Source organism: Platalea leucorodia, assembly GCF_965183815.1.
Source record: "Platalea leucorodia genome assembly, chromosome: 4".
Classification (NCBI taxonomy): domain Eukaryota; kingdom Metazoa; phylum Chordata; class Aves; order Pelecaniformes; family Threskiornithidae; genus Platalea; species Platalea leucorodia.
This window is the reverse complement of record NC_138826.1, coordinates 57508712-57525420: the sequence shown is the minus strand read 5'-3', so window position 1 is coordinate 57525420 and position 16709 is coordinate 57508712. Positions and strand designations below refer to the sequence as shown.

Sequence of the window (16709 nt, the reverse complement as noted above, 5' to 3'; positions counted from 1 at the left end):
TGGTCCACTAATTGAAGTCATATGATGTAAAACCAAAGGGGAATCAGGCCTCTGGTTTTAAGCCATACACATAAAATATCAAAGATTAGTCTTTTTTTTTAAAACTTTGATTTATGGACTCTTCAGACAGTTGAAGTATTAAATATAAGGTCAATTATCTGAGACTTTGAGAGAATAGCTTTTTAACTAGAAATGCAGTAGGACTGCATTAACATAAAGACTGCTTAGTTGCTGCTGGGCTCAGTCTGGCTCAACAAGTGAGGACAGAGCTTGCCAGTGTGGTTTCTCTCGCAGTAATTTGCTGACTAAGCATGCCTTAACTGTACATGTTGGCATTAAACAGTGAATCTGTCAATAAAAATCTTGGCGTTTTAATTCCTGCTAATGCAAACGTGCTCCTAGGGTCAGGTGAAGGAACATGAGGGATGTAACAATATGGAGAATCACCTGAAGTGCTTGAACAATAAAACAGGTATCCTTAGTGCAGGTGCCTAAGATCCTTGTGAGAATGCAGAGGTGGGAGATGCAAACAATGCTCACATGCTCATAATATGGATTGCACTAGAGAAGGTGGAAATGTATACATGTGAAAAAGCGAACTGTGGCTTTTGCAGGTATAACTGTCGGAGCGGTTTGTGTATATCCCTCAAGAGTCACCGATGCTGTTAATGCCCTAAAGGCTGCTGGTTGTAACATACCAGTAGCTTCAGGTACGTTTTATTCTAAAATATCCAATTCAATATTTTGATGCTATAAAATATGTAGAAAAATCCAGAAGTTTGGACTTGCTTTTTTTTTTTTTTTTTCCAAAGAGTAAGGTAAAAAGGTAGCAAATGGAAGGAAGGGAATGGAGGGGAGGATTTGTGCTTGGTACAATCTTTTGTTTTCTTTCAACTTCAAGCTTATCAGCAATGCCAAGTCTGTTTTACTGGAAGCTCTTCAAAGACGTCCTTGAGATCTGTCAGCATTTCCCTCACCCGAATAGAAGGAATTGCAATAGTGTGCGGGACAAAGTATCAGTAGACACTAAGTAGACAATAATAATAAAACTGCAATATGAGTTCTAATAAAAATTTTTTCCCTATCCGTTGTTTGGCTTTTAAGTATAATCCTACAAGCTGAATTCAATGAAGATGTGTTCAGAGGCAAGGGTTATTGCCTGCTGAGCAGCCCGCAGGTTCAGGACTTGTACTCGTCAATCTAATAGTGGCAGCTCTTCTCCAGTCATCACACAACAGACAAGTCCTGAATCTACAATAAGCAAGAAGTAGAATGAAAGAATTATGCAGGTTGGAAGGGAGCTCTGGATGTCATCTGGTCCAACCTCCTGCTCAAAGCAGGGGCTAAGCTTTGAAGTTAGATCAGGTGTTTAATGCCAAGATGCATGTTTTCTGGTTTTGGGTTTTGTTGTTTTTGTTGTTATTGTTGTTTCATTGTCGTGTAGGGAAAAATACATACTAAATGCATGTATATGTCAGAGAGAAAGAGGATCTCTTTGTCGGAGATCCTTTTTGTCGTTAATTCTTCCATTTCCAAAGTTACCTTTGGGTTTTGTATTTAAACACCATAAAGGTAATCTTAAGTAGACCTCATTGAAAACAATTTTTGCTGTATTGTGATTTAGCTGTTAAACATATTACTGGAATTTAACTTGAAATATTACTTAAAAGAATTGGGGACAATGAAAAAATGTATGTATTGCTTCGTATATGAGTTGACTCGTTGTTTGCTCAGTTCTGCTGGAGGCAATGGATATTGTGCTTTCTTATATAGGCTGCTTTGGAAAAATTAAGGCATGTTAAAGAGGCCTTTTTGCGAGATGCACTTACTATCTTGCTGGACATTGGTTCCTGAGGGAAGAGCAAATGCTTCTTGTGGATGAAGAGAGGGTAGGATGAGGTGCCTTTAGATTTTTTGAATTGTGGTAGGGATAAAAAAAGGAATAACTTTCAGACTTTTTGGTGTATTATAGGTATTTGCAATTTTATGTTCAATTTATAAAATGTTTTCTTCCCTTGACCTGCATCCTCCTTCTTGCTAGTGGCTGCTGGGTTTCCATCTGGACAAACTCCTCTAGAAACCAAACTGGCTGAAATAAGGCTAGCTGTGGAATATGGTGCCAGAGAGATTGACATTGTCATTAGCAGGAGTCTGGTGCTGACCGGCCAGTGGGAAGGTAAGTACCCACCTTTTGGCAAGGAACCTTCTTAGCCTGTGTATATGCACGTGCACGTGCAAGCTCTGTCTTTGTCTCTTCCCCCTGTTTCCACATCAGTCCTTGAAGAGTTTGGTCCGTCCCCTCAGACTGAATGATAATCTGGGGCACTGAACTAAATAAAAACTATTTAACTAATTTATGACTACTGGTCAGATTTTTTTTTTTAAAGAATGCTGTTACAAGTTCTGTCAGGTTGGGTATTCAGAATGACTTTCTGTTTTGGTAATTCCGGTCTATTCCTTCTGTGCCTTTAGAGGTTTTTGTGTACAGGATTAAAAAATAGCACGTGGAATGGAAGTGAATGACTATGGTCTAATTATTTGAACAGTTTTGTTAAAACCCCCAAGGGGCTGCTAATGTAGATGATACCTTGTTAAATATACATGTTTCGATTCTTGACAAAAATATGTGTGTTAGTTGTTTTTGTTTCCCTGAAAGTTGAGGGTACAAATTGACTGTTCATATTATTATTGATGTTCTTGTGCCTGTAGACTACTACTAATTAGTAAGAACAATAGTGCTGAAGATGGTTTTTGCTCTAATTGCCTCCTTAATGTACTGTGAATGGTTTGCCTTAAGTGCTGACAATGCTTCTATAACTAATCTCCATGCGAATGTAAACACATCATTGTCTTCGAATGAATCTTCCATTTACTTGTATAATGCTTTGCCATAATAGCCTGTTTGCTTGGAAGACTTTATGAAGGACCCCTTCTACCTGAGTTTGGTTAAGGAAGTACGATCATCATGGTAACAGATCATATTTTCTGATTTTGGTCTTCCTTCAATTAGCAGTTAGAACAGAACCAAAAACCAAGTTTCTGCATCTGTGTCTTCAGGACTGATATCCTGGTTTCCACTTGCTCTAACATCTTGGCCTCTTTTGTAGTATTTACCATCTCCATTCTTTTGCTCTTAAACATATGCAGCTTTACAAATGTTTGACTTCTTGAGGACAGGCATTGTTGCAGACATTTGTTTCTTTCAGAATAGCTATTTAAGTTCAGGTATGGCCCCAGAAGTTGCTAGAATATGGAGACTGGGTGATTGAGCGGTTTTAAATAAGACAGAATGATGGTCAAATTTTGTACCAGCTGGCAGCAAGAGTATACGCACACCTTCCTACGCTGTATCTTTGTTAGGGTCTACGCTGTGGTCTGCAAAGGAGGTGCCCCCTCCAGCAGCTGCGCTCCACTGGGAACACATACAGGTCTTGGATACAAAATGAGGTGAGTCAGTGATCTGTCACCAAGACTAAAAAAAACCACTAAACTGGACTTGAGCAGGAACTTGCAATTGTGTCTGAAAAAGTCTGTCTTGTAGCAATTTCTGACATAATTGTGATTACCATGCTTCAGACTTCGTGGTACAAACTGCTGTTAAGTGCAAGTTGCATAGAGCAGAGATCAGAAAGTTAGTGCAGGCAGGCAGTTGCAAATGCAGGCTCGAGGTTATGTTGCTCACGATTACGTGAAGGAGAACTCAGAAGAGAAATACAGGGCTGGATTCAGAGAGAAAGTTTATATCGGTGATTGAAATGAACCAGACATACATTGCAAGGTTTTTCTATATGGGAAACAAGTTGTTTTCTGTGGTCATAAATTACAGAGGAGGAGTACACAGACATAGAAATGATGGATGTAGTATAAAGCTGTCAGTTTACTAAATAAGTAAATTAGCAATGACTTTTGATTTGGTATGCATATTCTTTTATCCACAGCTGAATTTGTGACAAGGTTTAAAGCCATCTCTTTTTTTGGCAATGGTTAGTTTACATTTCTTTTACTGAGGGTAGAATTGAAATTATTTCCAAATGTTTTCTGGAAGTTTGTCTATGAACGTGAATCTGTGTATGGCATGTATTTACATGGTCACCTGTGTGAACATGCAGCTTTCCACTCCATCTAATTATTAGATATGATACACAGTGGTGTATAAAGTACATTTAAGGAAGCTAGAAAGGATGAAGTCGTCTTTTTCAGGCTGGATTCCTACATAAAATTGAAAAAGTCTAGTGCAGTAACTATGCCTGTGTTCAAGGTACTTCATCAACTAGAGCTGCCTTGCAGTTATGACAGAACCTCTGCCTATGCTTATAACACCAGTATATTTTTATCGTTATTTTCTCATCCTTCCTGTCTTCACAACTTCAGGAGTTATTGACAAAAATACGTATGTGGTAGAGTGCTTTATCATACTGTTCATATATTTTAGCTTTTCTTCTAGCCTGTGCAATAATTGGGGTCACTATGATAGAATAGTGTTGCTTTGTGATTTGTTTCAAAGGTTTGTTTAGTTATTAAATATTTTAGTGTATGTCCAATTATGTCAAGTTATTTTAAAGCAGTTCTTAAATATTGTTGGAACTCTTTATGACACTCAATATATTTTCTAGATCTTTACAAAGTAATTGTTAAGAGTTTTGTAATAGTGCTGAACATGAAAGCAGCTTTATTGGGCAGTTAATTTGGCTTGGAAAATAACATTAAATGAGATTTAAGTTTATGAACTTGTATACCTTTTACAACCTATTAGCTTTTAGAGCAATATTACTTTACAATAGTTTACTCAACCATTGTCTTGTATCACTTGACAAAGTATGTATTAAGCCTAAAAATCTCAATTTAGTGTCTTTAAGCCCAGAATGTGGAGCCTTTTTGGAAAGAGTGATGAAGTTGACCAACAAATTGTTGAAAGAAACTAGATTTCCACCCCCCACCCCTCCCCCCATTATTAATGAATACGTTAGACTTGCTGTATCTTCTGAAGCTGCCTGGGGTACCATAATGTTACTTCGCGATCCACAGCTTTTAGCAAACACCTGGACATACCAGTGTCAGTGGGTTCGAGGTCTTGATAACCTATCCTTTGCTCTATGTCAGTTGAAGTTTCCTACAAGAAAAGAGAAAAAAAGTATAAGAAGTTTTAACACAGCTGTATCCATGAAATACATTAGGTATAACCTCATTATGAAAGCTGCCTTTCAATTCTTCTTAATAATTATTCAACTGTGAGTTTAGAGGCTTTGTTCAGGGATTGGGGCCCCCTTTTGTGCCACATACTTTGTAAACAGGGCAGGGAAAATACACTCCGCACTCCGGAGACTTGGAAAAGACTCCACATGTTGTTCAGAAATATTGTAATTGGATTTACCGTTTTCTAGATGTGCAAGCTGACTTGGGACCTCAAAGTCTAGTTGCACAATTTCTTTCTTATATTGTCAGCAGCAGCTCAGACTCCTGAAGCCAAGCTGTGTTTTCAGTTTCATGTGAATCAGTGGAGCCTGGAGTTGCACATATGTGGCTGAGAGCAGAACTGAAAGAGTCGTGTTGTGTTGATAGCCTTGTGCTTGTCATTTTGTTAACAAACCTGCCATTAATGTGCAAGACAGAAGGGATTCCAGCTCATTTTCCGGTTTCCCATCATGATTACCTTGATCTTTTGGTCTAACAGAAATTGAAACATCTTCCCTTCTTGTCTCAGTTTCTACCCTTAACATCAGTCAATGTGACTGACTAGAGAAAAACAGCAAATAAGCGGAATACAAAAAAAGCAACAAAAAACCCCACCAAACCAAAAAGAAAAAGTGTTTTTATCACTGCATTTTTGGAGAAGAGCTGTTTCATAAAAATTCAAGCTGTGTTTTTCTCCCCTTAATATTTTCATTTCCTGTGCAAGCGATACAGATTATCCCCTTTATTATGTGATGTTTAGGACAAATGTATTAAACCAAGGCAAAAGGCCATCTAGACAATCTAGGGCAGATTATAGCCAGCAATAATTGTTAGGGATGTTTGCTTGAGAGCTGTGCTAGGGGGAGGCACGTTTTCTGTGGTGCATTTAATAGCTGAAAAAATCAATGTAATGTTTGTACTGAATAGTTAGATTTTTAGGAAAACTACAAAAAAAGCCACCTTCCAACACTTATCTTTTATAACAGTGGAATTAAAAGCACAGCTATGAAAGTATTTTTTTCGTTCCTGTAAAATCTGAATTTTTCTTACTTTAATAGATGCATCCAATAAAAGCAGATCTAAAGTTCATGACAGCAGCAAGATATCTTAAATAAGTGGGTGCAAAGTAGAAGAGTTCTTATGTCACATCCATTTTAACAGCTAAGTCAGTGGAGCTACTAAAGACTATGTTGGTGAGCACCTGGCTTCAAATATATTCTATATAAGTTGGCTTGCTTTGGGTTTTAGTTTTTTTGTTTGTTTACTTGTTTTTCCTGGCTTAAGACTTAGACTTCTTTTGGAATGGATAGGATTGGTGTGTTTGTGCTGTATTCAAGATGCTACACAGTATTGGCCATTTGGTTTGAGATCTCTTGGTTGTCTTTTCCCTCTTTTTAGCAGTCAGAAGAAGAATCTCTTGCAGCCTCTTCATGGTGGTCTTAGCTCACAGCTGAAAATATGCCTGCGGGGTTTTCTGTGATAGAGGTTTTTCCCAAAAGCTTTCTGCCAGTACTGCTAACCAGAGAAGCTCTATCAATTACTGGTGTTCTGCATAGGTTGCAGATATTCCCAGAACCACTCTGGAGCTCTGCTCCTGCTACTGATCGGCTTGACAGAACTGAGTAGATAAGTGATGGACTTATGGCAGCACAGACTGTGCCAGAAGCAGCCCAGGACCCCTTGAAACTGAGTGCATTTTCAAGTGTGATTAACTCCACCCATACTTTAGACATTTGCTGGGAAGTTTTAGGATAGTCAAGTTACTTGTGTCTTGATTTAAACCTGACTGAGCATTGAAACCTCTTTTTTATCTTTGAAAGGAGTTTTTGCGCTTGTTCTATATCAAAGCAGTGCCTGCTTGTACTGGGACTGGGGTGCTCTGGTTAATTGTTTCTGTCCCAGAGGTAGTTGCGTTTCTATTTGTGCTTTTACTGTAGGGCTGAGAATGTCCTATGAATGCCAGCTATTGTCTGCAATAATTGGTCTCTGAATAAAGAGCAGTATTTATTACCTACACACCTGCCCCATTAAAGTATGCCCACTCTTCCACCACCTCAGCTAACCTGATAGACACGGATGATTGAAGATCCTCAGTTGTTCCTGTCTGTGGGTTGATACATGCTGTCAGATAGTGAGACTGTTCAAATGATCTTGGCACTAATTGCATATAAAAGTACCTTCCAGCAATAGGGAAGATGCTGTAGCTACAGTACTAACTCCAGTGAACAACAGCTATGAGGATATAATTTCTTTTCATGGAATCCAACCTATATGTACATTTTGTTGATTTTATTTTGATGTTTTTGGTGGCGTATCTTAAAGGTAGAGAAAACTCGAGTCTTTTCTTCTTGTTACCGAAACTAGAAGAACATGAAAGCTGCTTTCTCTGGCTTTCCAAAAGCTTTAGGAAAGAGTCAGTCCACAGAAAGAGACTGTGTTTGGATCTAACATGAGCAGTGTTATCAAACGCACAAGAAAATAGCACAGGTTCTTTGTATTTCCTTTTTGAGTCTTGATTTGATGTAGGTTTCTGGAGCATCATCAATTGATCAATAAAACATGTTAGACTGCATGCTAGTACTGATTAATTCACACCTTTGGTACACAGTAAGAAACAAGGTGAAGCCTGGTGTCTCTAAAGGGACTTGCTAAGTGCATTAGCCAGTCATCTAGTAATGTGTGTAGTGTGTCTCAGAGGACCACCCCAGTGATCCCAGCCCCGGCCGCCTGGTGTGCCGATGGCATCCATAGGATGTGGCAGCATCGCGGGTGGAGGGGAGGTCCAGCTGTACAGCAGCTGGCAAACCCTACTGTATGTTTCCAAGTCTTGCTTGAGGACTGAGGAGAAAAGAAAGCTAGTATTGCTGAAAAACTTTAGTCTCCATAGCCATATTCTGGTCTTTTTTAGCAAGAAAGATTTGTTAAAAGCTGTATTTTAGTCTTCCACAAACAAACTTTTCAATTATGTGTTTGAAGATTGAATACAATTTGTGAACAGGACTCTCTTGCAAAGGATCCAGTTTGCTTATTTTGTGTCTTTTTTTTTTTTTTTTTTAATTCAAATTCCAGAAATGGTGACTGTACACTGTAAGAGCTGTTTTTCTCCCCACCATTAACACTGGATGAGCTTTGCTCATCCCCAACTGACCAGCTTCTAACAGCTATGTTTTGATAATTTCTAGCTATTTTAATCTTCCTATGTTTAAAATTTTGTGGAAGCACTGTTGAATTTTACCAAAAAAAGGGTGGGAGGGTTTCCCTGGGCTCCCTGTGTTGCATTACCTGACCAGGTCTGCAAGTTCTAGCCTTTTTTAAAAAACACAGATGGTTATGTCCAAATTTATTCCAGTCCTTACTGAGTCTGTGAAAATATAAAACTGCTAGAAAGTTAAGCATGCCTCTGGCCGTGACACTTTGTAGATCCGAAAGCAGGAGTTTGTGAGGGGGTGATCTGCTCTGGACAATGTCCATGAGCAGGCAAATGCTAGCCTGTCCTCCCTGTCCCTGCTTCTCCCTGGCTGCAGCCGGTGGCCGGCTGGCTGCGTGGCAGCTCACTGAGAAGCGGTGAGCAGGTGGGATGTGTGCTGGTTTGTCTCAGGGACATGCCGACTGCTTGGAGATGAGAGCTAAGGAGAACTGAAGGTCAGAAGACGGACTGATAGCAAGAGGCCCACCAAAGGCGGTGGAGCTCTCTGCAGGGAGGGAGGGGCCGCTCTGGGGCAGGGTTCGCTTTTCATTTTCCAAGTGGTGTGAAGATACAGAGATAATGGTCTGGTTTATCTCCGATCTAAAAGGCTTTATGTAAGTCAGTCCTGCTTGTCTGTGTCAGTGCCAGTGGCAGTGCTTGTGTGCCTCCTGACAAACCTCCTTCCTGAACTCCAGCTGGCTTCCTCAGTGAGCGCAGGCATCAGAAGCGAGGGTCCAGCTCTACCCTTGGAGCTGTAGCTCCGCAGCATGCTAGGCAGATGTTGTCCTGCTGGCCCTCCGGCCACCATGTGTCCTTCACCCTTGCCAGGGCTGTCTGAGGTCCCAGCACAGGATGGTCCAAGACATCAGTAACCTCGTGGGCAATGCAACTACTTGAGGTGGTTTGTAAACACGGATCCATGCGGATTTGCTGATCCTTGGGGTGTGATCGCAGGCCTTGGTCTCTCCTCACCAGGGATGTTAGCAGACCACATTGATTTTTTTGGGAAATTCTTATTTTCAAGAAGATTAAAGTGGGATTCAGATGCCTAAACACAGGCATCTAGCTCCATAATCAGACTTCCCTAGATGATCCCATGGTACTAGGGAGAATGGTAGGAGACCAAAGGGAGATGTGGAGCCTCCAGGACTGGCAGCTGGAAGCCAAGAGGGATATGTCATGGCATCTGAGGTGGCACTAATGTTTGTAATTAGACAACTTGGTCACACCTTTGGTGTCTTTTAGGCTGAGCCCTTTGGCAAATGTGGCTGAAGGGGACAGAGAGAGTGATGATGTGATGTGGACAGGAAAACATAACTGTCCCTGAGTAATGATTCAATGTACTACCATATTTATTGCTGAAAAAACTGTTTTAAAATCAATCTTGACTATCATGGCATTTTTTACTCCTGATGTATTCATGAGTGTTTGGGATACTGTGCATATTCTTAGTTTTGAGAGAACTGACATTAATAGCTATTAAGTTAAGCCTGAAACTGTGTGACATTGTTAATTACCTCCAGTCATGTAATTTATTGAACTTACAAAATTTAAGTTCTTGAGTGCTATGACTAATTATAAGATTGGAAATTAATCCAGAAGTGGAAATTACATCCATACTTGAAAATATTTCTCAGGCAACTTTGATCATTTTCACATGCTTTTATCCACAGGTCTCTATGAGGAGATCCGTCAGTGCCGTGAGGCCTGTGGAGAGGCTCATATGAAAACAATCTTGGCAACTGGTGAACTGGGGTCCCTTGCTAATGTCTACAAAGCCAGTATGATAGCTATGATGGCAGGTAAATATATGTGTTTTTCTTTTTAAGCTAAGAATGTCTTTGCTATATTAGTTATGAAGCTTAAAAAATTCTAGTTGCGAAAGTTTAGTTTTGCCGACAGTAGGCAAAACCTATTATGCAGCAATTACTGAAGTTGCAGGTGTAGTAATGGAGTGTCACTTGTTTTGTATAACCTACAAAAACTGCACAAAATGTTAAATAGCACTTAAAACTGCTAAATGACAAAACTTGTAGGAACAAATATTCGTTGTCAAATGTCTGATCTTGATATATTTAATAACGATACATACATTTGGGGCAGATATGCGTATTAGCCAAGCAATTGTGGTGAGCTACAGATGTGGATGATGGTAGATGGATCGTAAGCTTATTTTAAATGCAGGGGGAACTTTCCTGTGAAGATTCATGGTGACAGCTCTTGTTTCTGGTTTGCGGTCACTTCTTCTAACCACCTCTATGAGAGTGCAATTTGGGAAACCAACTATACTGGACATGCAGCAGGGGGAACAATACCACGTGCTCCAGCAGGTGCTGGGATGGGCTCGGTTGTAATTGGTTTTAACTGGCACACTCAAAAGCAGTAGCACTCGCTACCGGCAATTAATTGGCGCTTCAAAAGGTGTTCAGTCTTCCCTGTCTTTGAAAACTTGATTACATCTGACCTGATGTTTAGGAGTCTGTCTGTCTTTTATGCTGAACCTTTCAGCTAAGAAACATTTCCATGAGCAGGATAGAGTTTTTAGGGGCTGCGTACAGTTTGTAGGTATTACTTTTTTCCATAGCTATAGCCATTGCAGATTGAATGTAGCAAAGCACCCATTTGAGCCCAGATTTACAGCAGCATATTCTCTCTGCAGCTCTGGGCCTGCGCTGGTATAATTTTCCCTAATTTAACCAGGATTTTTAGGGCTGTGTTTTAATGCCATCTTTAAGATGCAAAACTGGGAACTGGCTGATACGGCTATATTCTCTGAACATTGTTCTAGACACCTGCTTCTTCCACCATGCTTGAAAGAGGTCTCTTCAAGTATATTAATAGAGAGAAGTGTAAAGATATACTAAGAACCACTTGAGTTAGTCTGTCTTCCAAACTTTCCCTCATTTTTGTGTTGATTTTTTTTTTCCTACTGTAAGCTCTTCAGACCTGGTATTTCTTCTTATTTTAGAGCAAGAAAAAAATCATCCAAGTGTCTTCTCAGTATTTAAATAAATATTCAACTTTCTGCCGACCTCATTGTCTCCTTATACAACACTATGCTTATCTGCTTCAAATGGAATGGGAAGCATTTTAGGCTTTTTACATGCTCAGCTACAATGTCAATTAGTATCATTAGATACAGAGGATCAGTATTATGCCAGTAAATATTGCTTTTAATTAGAAGAGGTGTAAGAAATACACATTTCCTGTCATTTAAACTGATGTGTTAATCATTATGATCACTTTTTGTAACATGGAGTAGTGAAAAATTCAGGTTGTAAAGCATTTTAACATTTTCAGATTTTTTGCTGGTGTAGTTTTTTTGAAATACAGCAGATGGCTCTATTGTTAATGATTTTCCTTGCACAGTTATTGATTTTACAAGATACTTAACCATCTAAATATGTGTAGTAATCTCCTTATTTCAGTCTCTTGCTTTTTCTGTGTGGGTAGGTGTAAAAATAAGAATTTATTGGTGCCCTACGAACAGGTATTGAGGGCTAGGTTTTCAGGCTCTGACTTGTCAGAACTGCTGAGAACCTCAAATTCCAGTTGAATTTTGTTTGATCTTCACATTTGTAGCATTTTGGGGAGAAAGTAATTTGGCACGGTATGTTTAAATTCTAACTTTAGTATCCATTTATTTTTTCAACTGGTGCCATGATTTGAAAGAAAGAAAGAAAAAAAACAGATGATCTTGTGGGTATGGCAGGCCCTGGCAACTTTCATCTGAAGATAAAAGAGCAACACCTCTGATAAACTTGACTCCAGGCATTAGTTTTATATGGGGAAATGAGTTACACAGTATAGAGGATTCAACTGCAAAACTGGCTTTAGAAGTCTTTGCTGCTGCTGGCCAATTGCTCCTGTCCTTAACACCAAAATTTGCTGGTCCTTCAGCTGTGCTGTTAGAAGTGCTCATCATGCTGCATTGTAAACTGAGCTTTCGAAGTAATACAGTTGAAAATTACTCTAGAAAAGGGGTATCTAGTTTGTTGTGAGGGTTTTTTGATTGGTTGTCAATGTTTTTTGGTGTTTTTTGTTTGTTTGTTTGTTTGTTTGTTTTTAAATGGTCACCACCTCAACAATCTGGTTTGCATGCCTTGCCTCACATGCAACTGTATCCGTGCAACTGAGGACATGACCTGCAGTCCTTAAACTGTTTTCACTTCACAGCGCATGATGTAAGCCTATCATGTAGGGAGCACAAAATCCTAGCCTTACAGATGTTCACATTGCCATTGCTGAGCATGCACACATTCACCTAGGTTATGAAGCACAGAGCCGCTAGTTGTGTTGTAACATATAGATAAAATACCTGTATTTCCCACGTGTCTCATTTGTGAGACTCGGAAGGCTGAGAGAGTAACACAATGCTGATTTATCACTAGCTCTGTGGTTAAAAAGCTTGCCTGGGATGTCTGGGACTTGGTCTCTCTGACTGAGGTTCTTCTCCCATACAAGGGTCAGTCTTACAGAGTATTTGCCACTAAGGCTCTCAGTCCCTCCCAATAAAGTTGCTCTGCTTTGTGCAAAGCAATTAACTGAGCAGGGAATACAACCCAGATGTCTCCTCTCTCAAATAACTTTCCAAAATTTCTATACAATCTTCCTTGTGCTTGCTTGAGGAATTATTGGTGTATGCTGGGAACCACAGCATGTTACATTTAGTCTGATTCAGCTAGCAGGTGGGGGTTTAGCCACTGGACGTGAGGCCAGCTGCACAGACTTGAAAAGGGATGGTAAAAGGTAAAAAAATGGGCATCTCTGCATTGGGTGGGATTTTAAAAGAATGCTAAGGGCTGTGCTGAGGCTGGGGTGGTGTGCCAATGCACTTTTATATTCAAAGCAGATTGCATAGGCTCCTTCTGTAGGCAAACATCTGTACTCTGAACCACAGCCCTTGACGGACTCAGCAGAAGCCATTCACTACACACCAGTGAGCGAGACTGAGCCCAGTGAGACGTGCAGATCCCAGCAGGGCACTGGAGGTGGAGGCGAGTTGTAGAAACGGTGCTTCGTACAACATGCCTGTGTGCAAGATGTTAATGCCTGCACCTGCAAGAACTTGGGAAAAAGTGTTGCTTCACAGTGAGGTGTGATAATAATTTGCCTTTATTTGAAGCAGTGGCTCTTGGCTCCTCCTCTGTCTGAAACAGTACCTCCAAAGTACCACAACTGCTTTTTCTTCCTTCTCTAGCACTGTACATAAGGAGAAAGACATCAGAATGGGAGCAGGCACCTAGTTCTCTTAAATTCTTCTAACCACACCTTTACAGACTTGACTGACACACTAAAAATTCTTCTGGAATATTTAAGAACCTGTTTCTGAGTGAAAGAGGCTGACAGAGCTCTAAGGACAGTGACTCACCTGGCAAGAGTAATTCTTCCAGTGCTAAGGAGCACATAATGGCAAGTAGAATTGCAGATCAGTGGCTCTGGGTCACCACCAAAGGAGCACATTGTTTTCAGAAAGCTGACCAAGAGAAAATCTCAGCATTGAATCAGGGGACTTCTGGTGATTGGTTTATAACGTCCACTGCCATTTCTTGAGCTTCTTGAAGTCTTGATTGTGATTTGAGTACATGAGCTTCTCAAGGGAAACTGACTGCATCTTTGACTCTACCAGACAGCTTCTAGACAATGAGTAGAGCAAACTAATTAGCGGTTTTCACTGGCTGGTGTGTACTTGTGTGAGTCACCTACATTTCTACAGGAGACGCTCAAATCTGTGTGTTTATAGCCTCTTGGAATAAACAGTCCTAAGGAACACAAATGGGAGTGCCTGACTCCCCCATACCAGAGGGAACTATTCTATGTTTTTTCGTTATGGTGTCTTTCAAAACAAACAGGTGTTGTACACAATTGTCTTATAAGAGGTAGGCCATTTTTTAATTTTTATGTTTTGACACAAACATCAGGAACTGCCAAGGAAGCCAGATAAGGAAGGGGAAGATGATGAACTTGCAGTGGGAAAGGAACACTTCAGTAAAGGTGTGGATGACTTAATTGCATAGTTCAGTCATATATAAGGCTTTTATTTTCAAAAATCATGTTTTAACCATACTACCTAATTACAAAAACTTTATTGTTCTGCATAAGAATTCGTATTAATTAAGATAGGCAGACTGGGGGAGAGGTGGAGGAAGTGATTAAGTAAATGTACTTTAAAAGTGAAAACTTCATCTGTGTCATTTTAACTGTGAAAGCTGGACTTGACAGTACAGGTCCTTCTACGTCACTCTTTGGGAAGCTAAGAGAAACACAGCAGTGATATACAAAAGATATTTGTTTTCATTATATATGTCTAAATAGTCATTATATATGTCTAAACCTGTGAAAAGAGCAGGAAGGTGTGATGTATGTTCTTCTGTAGCTCAACTAAATGGGGTTAAAAACATTTTTCATAGGTCATTAAGCAGTTAGTCAAATAATTTGTAAGTTGAGATACTGACTCGTATTGAAAATTGAATTTAGAAAGGGAACAAATTAGTGCTGAAACAAACTAACATCTCAAGTCTCTAGCACAAAAAAACCTGCAAAAAGTAGCAGAAGAGGTCTCTGATACTGATAGGTTAGAAGAAGAAAATAAAATACATGAAATGTGAAGCAGGGATGCTTTGATACTCTTCATTCCAAAGTGGACAGAAATAATATAGCCTAACAGTGAAGAAAAGCTGTCTTTTGCAATTTTCAGGAGAGCCCACTATCAGTCCTCCCAGGCTTCATCCTGCCTTACAGGAGTGGTTCCAGCTAATATACACTTAAAATTTTCCCAGCAAACCGTACCAAAACTTAAAGGCATGAATAGGCTGGCCTTGTCCTGGATTCAGAGAGAGACTGGCTGAAGGCTGTAGTATTCAATCTTTGTCTTTAAAAGCAGACAGCAGTGCCACAAGGTTCCCGCAAAGAAAACTCAGGACATGGGAGTACTGCATGAAGAGGTTTCCTCCAAAATCCTGAAGACCGGAACATCTCACTGCACAAAAGCCTAGTCCTGAATTAAGAAAACATATGAGAGTTTAATGATTATAAGAAGAGAGAGTCCAAGAAATGTCATTTGGAACATCACAGGATAATGCCTGGCTACACAAAGCTTTTACCCAAGCCTCTAAATAAGTTTTTTATACTGTTGTTAATATTGGTGCAGATCCATTTTTAGCACGAATAATGGGAAGACAAATTCTAAAATATCAATAGCTGTTGTTTTGAGCACCGTCTTGCAAAGATTTGTTTTTAGCAGGGTTAGGTGGTGTGGCTGTAAACATGACAGCAGCTGTCTAAGTGCAAGGGATGAATATCCTACTGCTGGATGTGGACCACCATGATCCAAAACTTCTACCAAGCAAATGTTTCATGAAAAATGAAAGAGAAGAAAGGAAACCAAGCTAGCAAAATTTGACTGAAAAGATAGGCATGCTTTGCGGAAATCCTACTAACGTAGGAAACAAGACTACTGAATAAGTAATAATACTTAGCACTTAGATAGCACTTTATGTCTTCAAAGCACATACAGACATTAGCAGAATGAATCTCACAGTTGCCCTGTGAAGTATACGACAAAGACCATACCAGACAAGTCAAAAGTCAAGCTGAGATCAGTTGTGAGTTCCTGTCTTTATATCCCATGCTCAAAGCAGAAGTTGAGACCCTCAATAGCATGTAAGTTGTATTATGTTTAAAGAAAAGTTTGATTTAATTACGTGTCTACAACTTCAGTTGTAATTTGATACTAAGTCAGCCAGTTATTAGAGCCCAGAGCATTTCCCAATGAAAGGCAAACCAAGGGAGGAGGCTTGGTAACACAGTTAAAACAAGATTTTAATTTGTGTCTTGTTTTACACATCTGAAATAAAACCAACTGTATTGAGTTTACAGTGTATCTGTAAAGGGTACGCTTTACCCTGTAAAAGGTCTGTTAGAAATTAGGGGCAATGGGTGGCTATCATCTTCTGAACGCAGACTGGGTCAAAATGGGCAGCTCCTTTCTACAGGTGTGAACTGGCTCCAAGTGCTTTCCAGGGTTACAGACTATGTTAAGCTCTGGTCTGGAGCTCCAGTTTAGAGCTGGGGACAAACTAGCGAGTCCTTACTCTTCTGAATGTATAGGAAGAGGGCTTACTAAGGCTTTCTCAGTCATGGTCTGGTGTCAGTGTCCTCTCCCTCCAACCAAGCAGGGTCAGAGTGAGTCCAAGGTGTGATGGGGCTTGCTTGCTGTTCCAGCTTGGCTGAGCTGCACTCACTGGCTGGGGAAGGTAGATGTTGAAATGCAGCGTATTCTTGTGTCTGACTGCTTGTCTTCAGAGAACAAAGCACAGTGCAGAGGGAGTTATCCCACCTGTGTTGTCAA

The 16709-nt window shown here is 40.0% G+C and overlaps 1 protein-coding gene across 6 annotated transcripts in view; it reads left to right on the top strand.

Moving 5' to 3' along the window:
• Positions 1–16709, top strand: part of DERA (deoxyribose-phosphate aldolase) — a 57574-nt gene that overhangs the window by 15730 nt on the left and 25135 nt on the right. For 4 of the 6 annotated variants that reach the window (XR_014228051.1, XM_082310568.1, XM_082310569.1 and 1 more), the window contains exons 4-6: positions 615–710; positions 2042–2176; positions 10033–10161. Coding sequence is in view for 5 of the 6 variants with exons in the window: in XM_082310568.1 (XP_082166694.1) it covers positions 615–710; positions 2042–2176; positions 10033–10161 (360 nt within the window). In the remaining variant the exon portion in view is untranslated. Of the gene's footprint in view, positions 1–614; positions 711–2041; positions 2177–10032; positions 10162–13233; positions 13670–16709 lie in introns of those variants that run through there. The other 2 variants (XM_082310572.1, XM_082310570.1) reach the window with 2 other exon arrangements.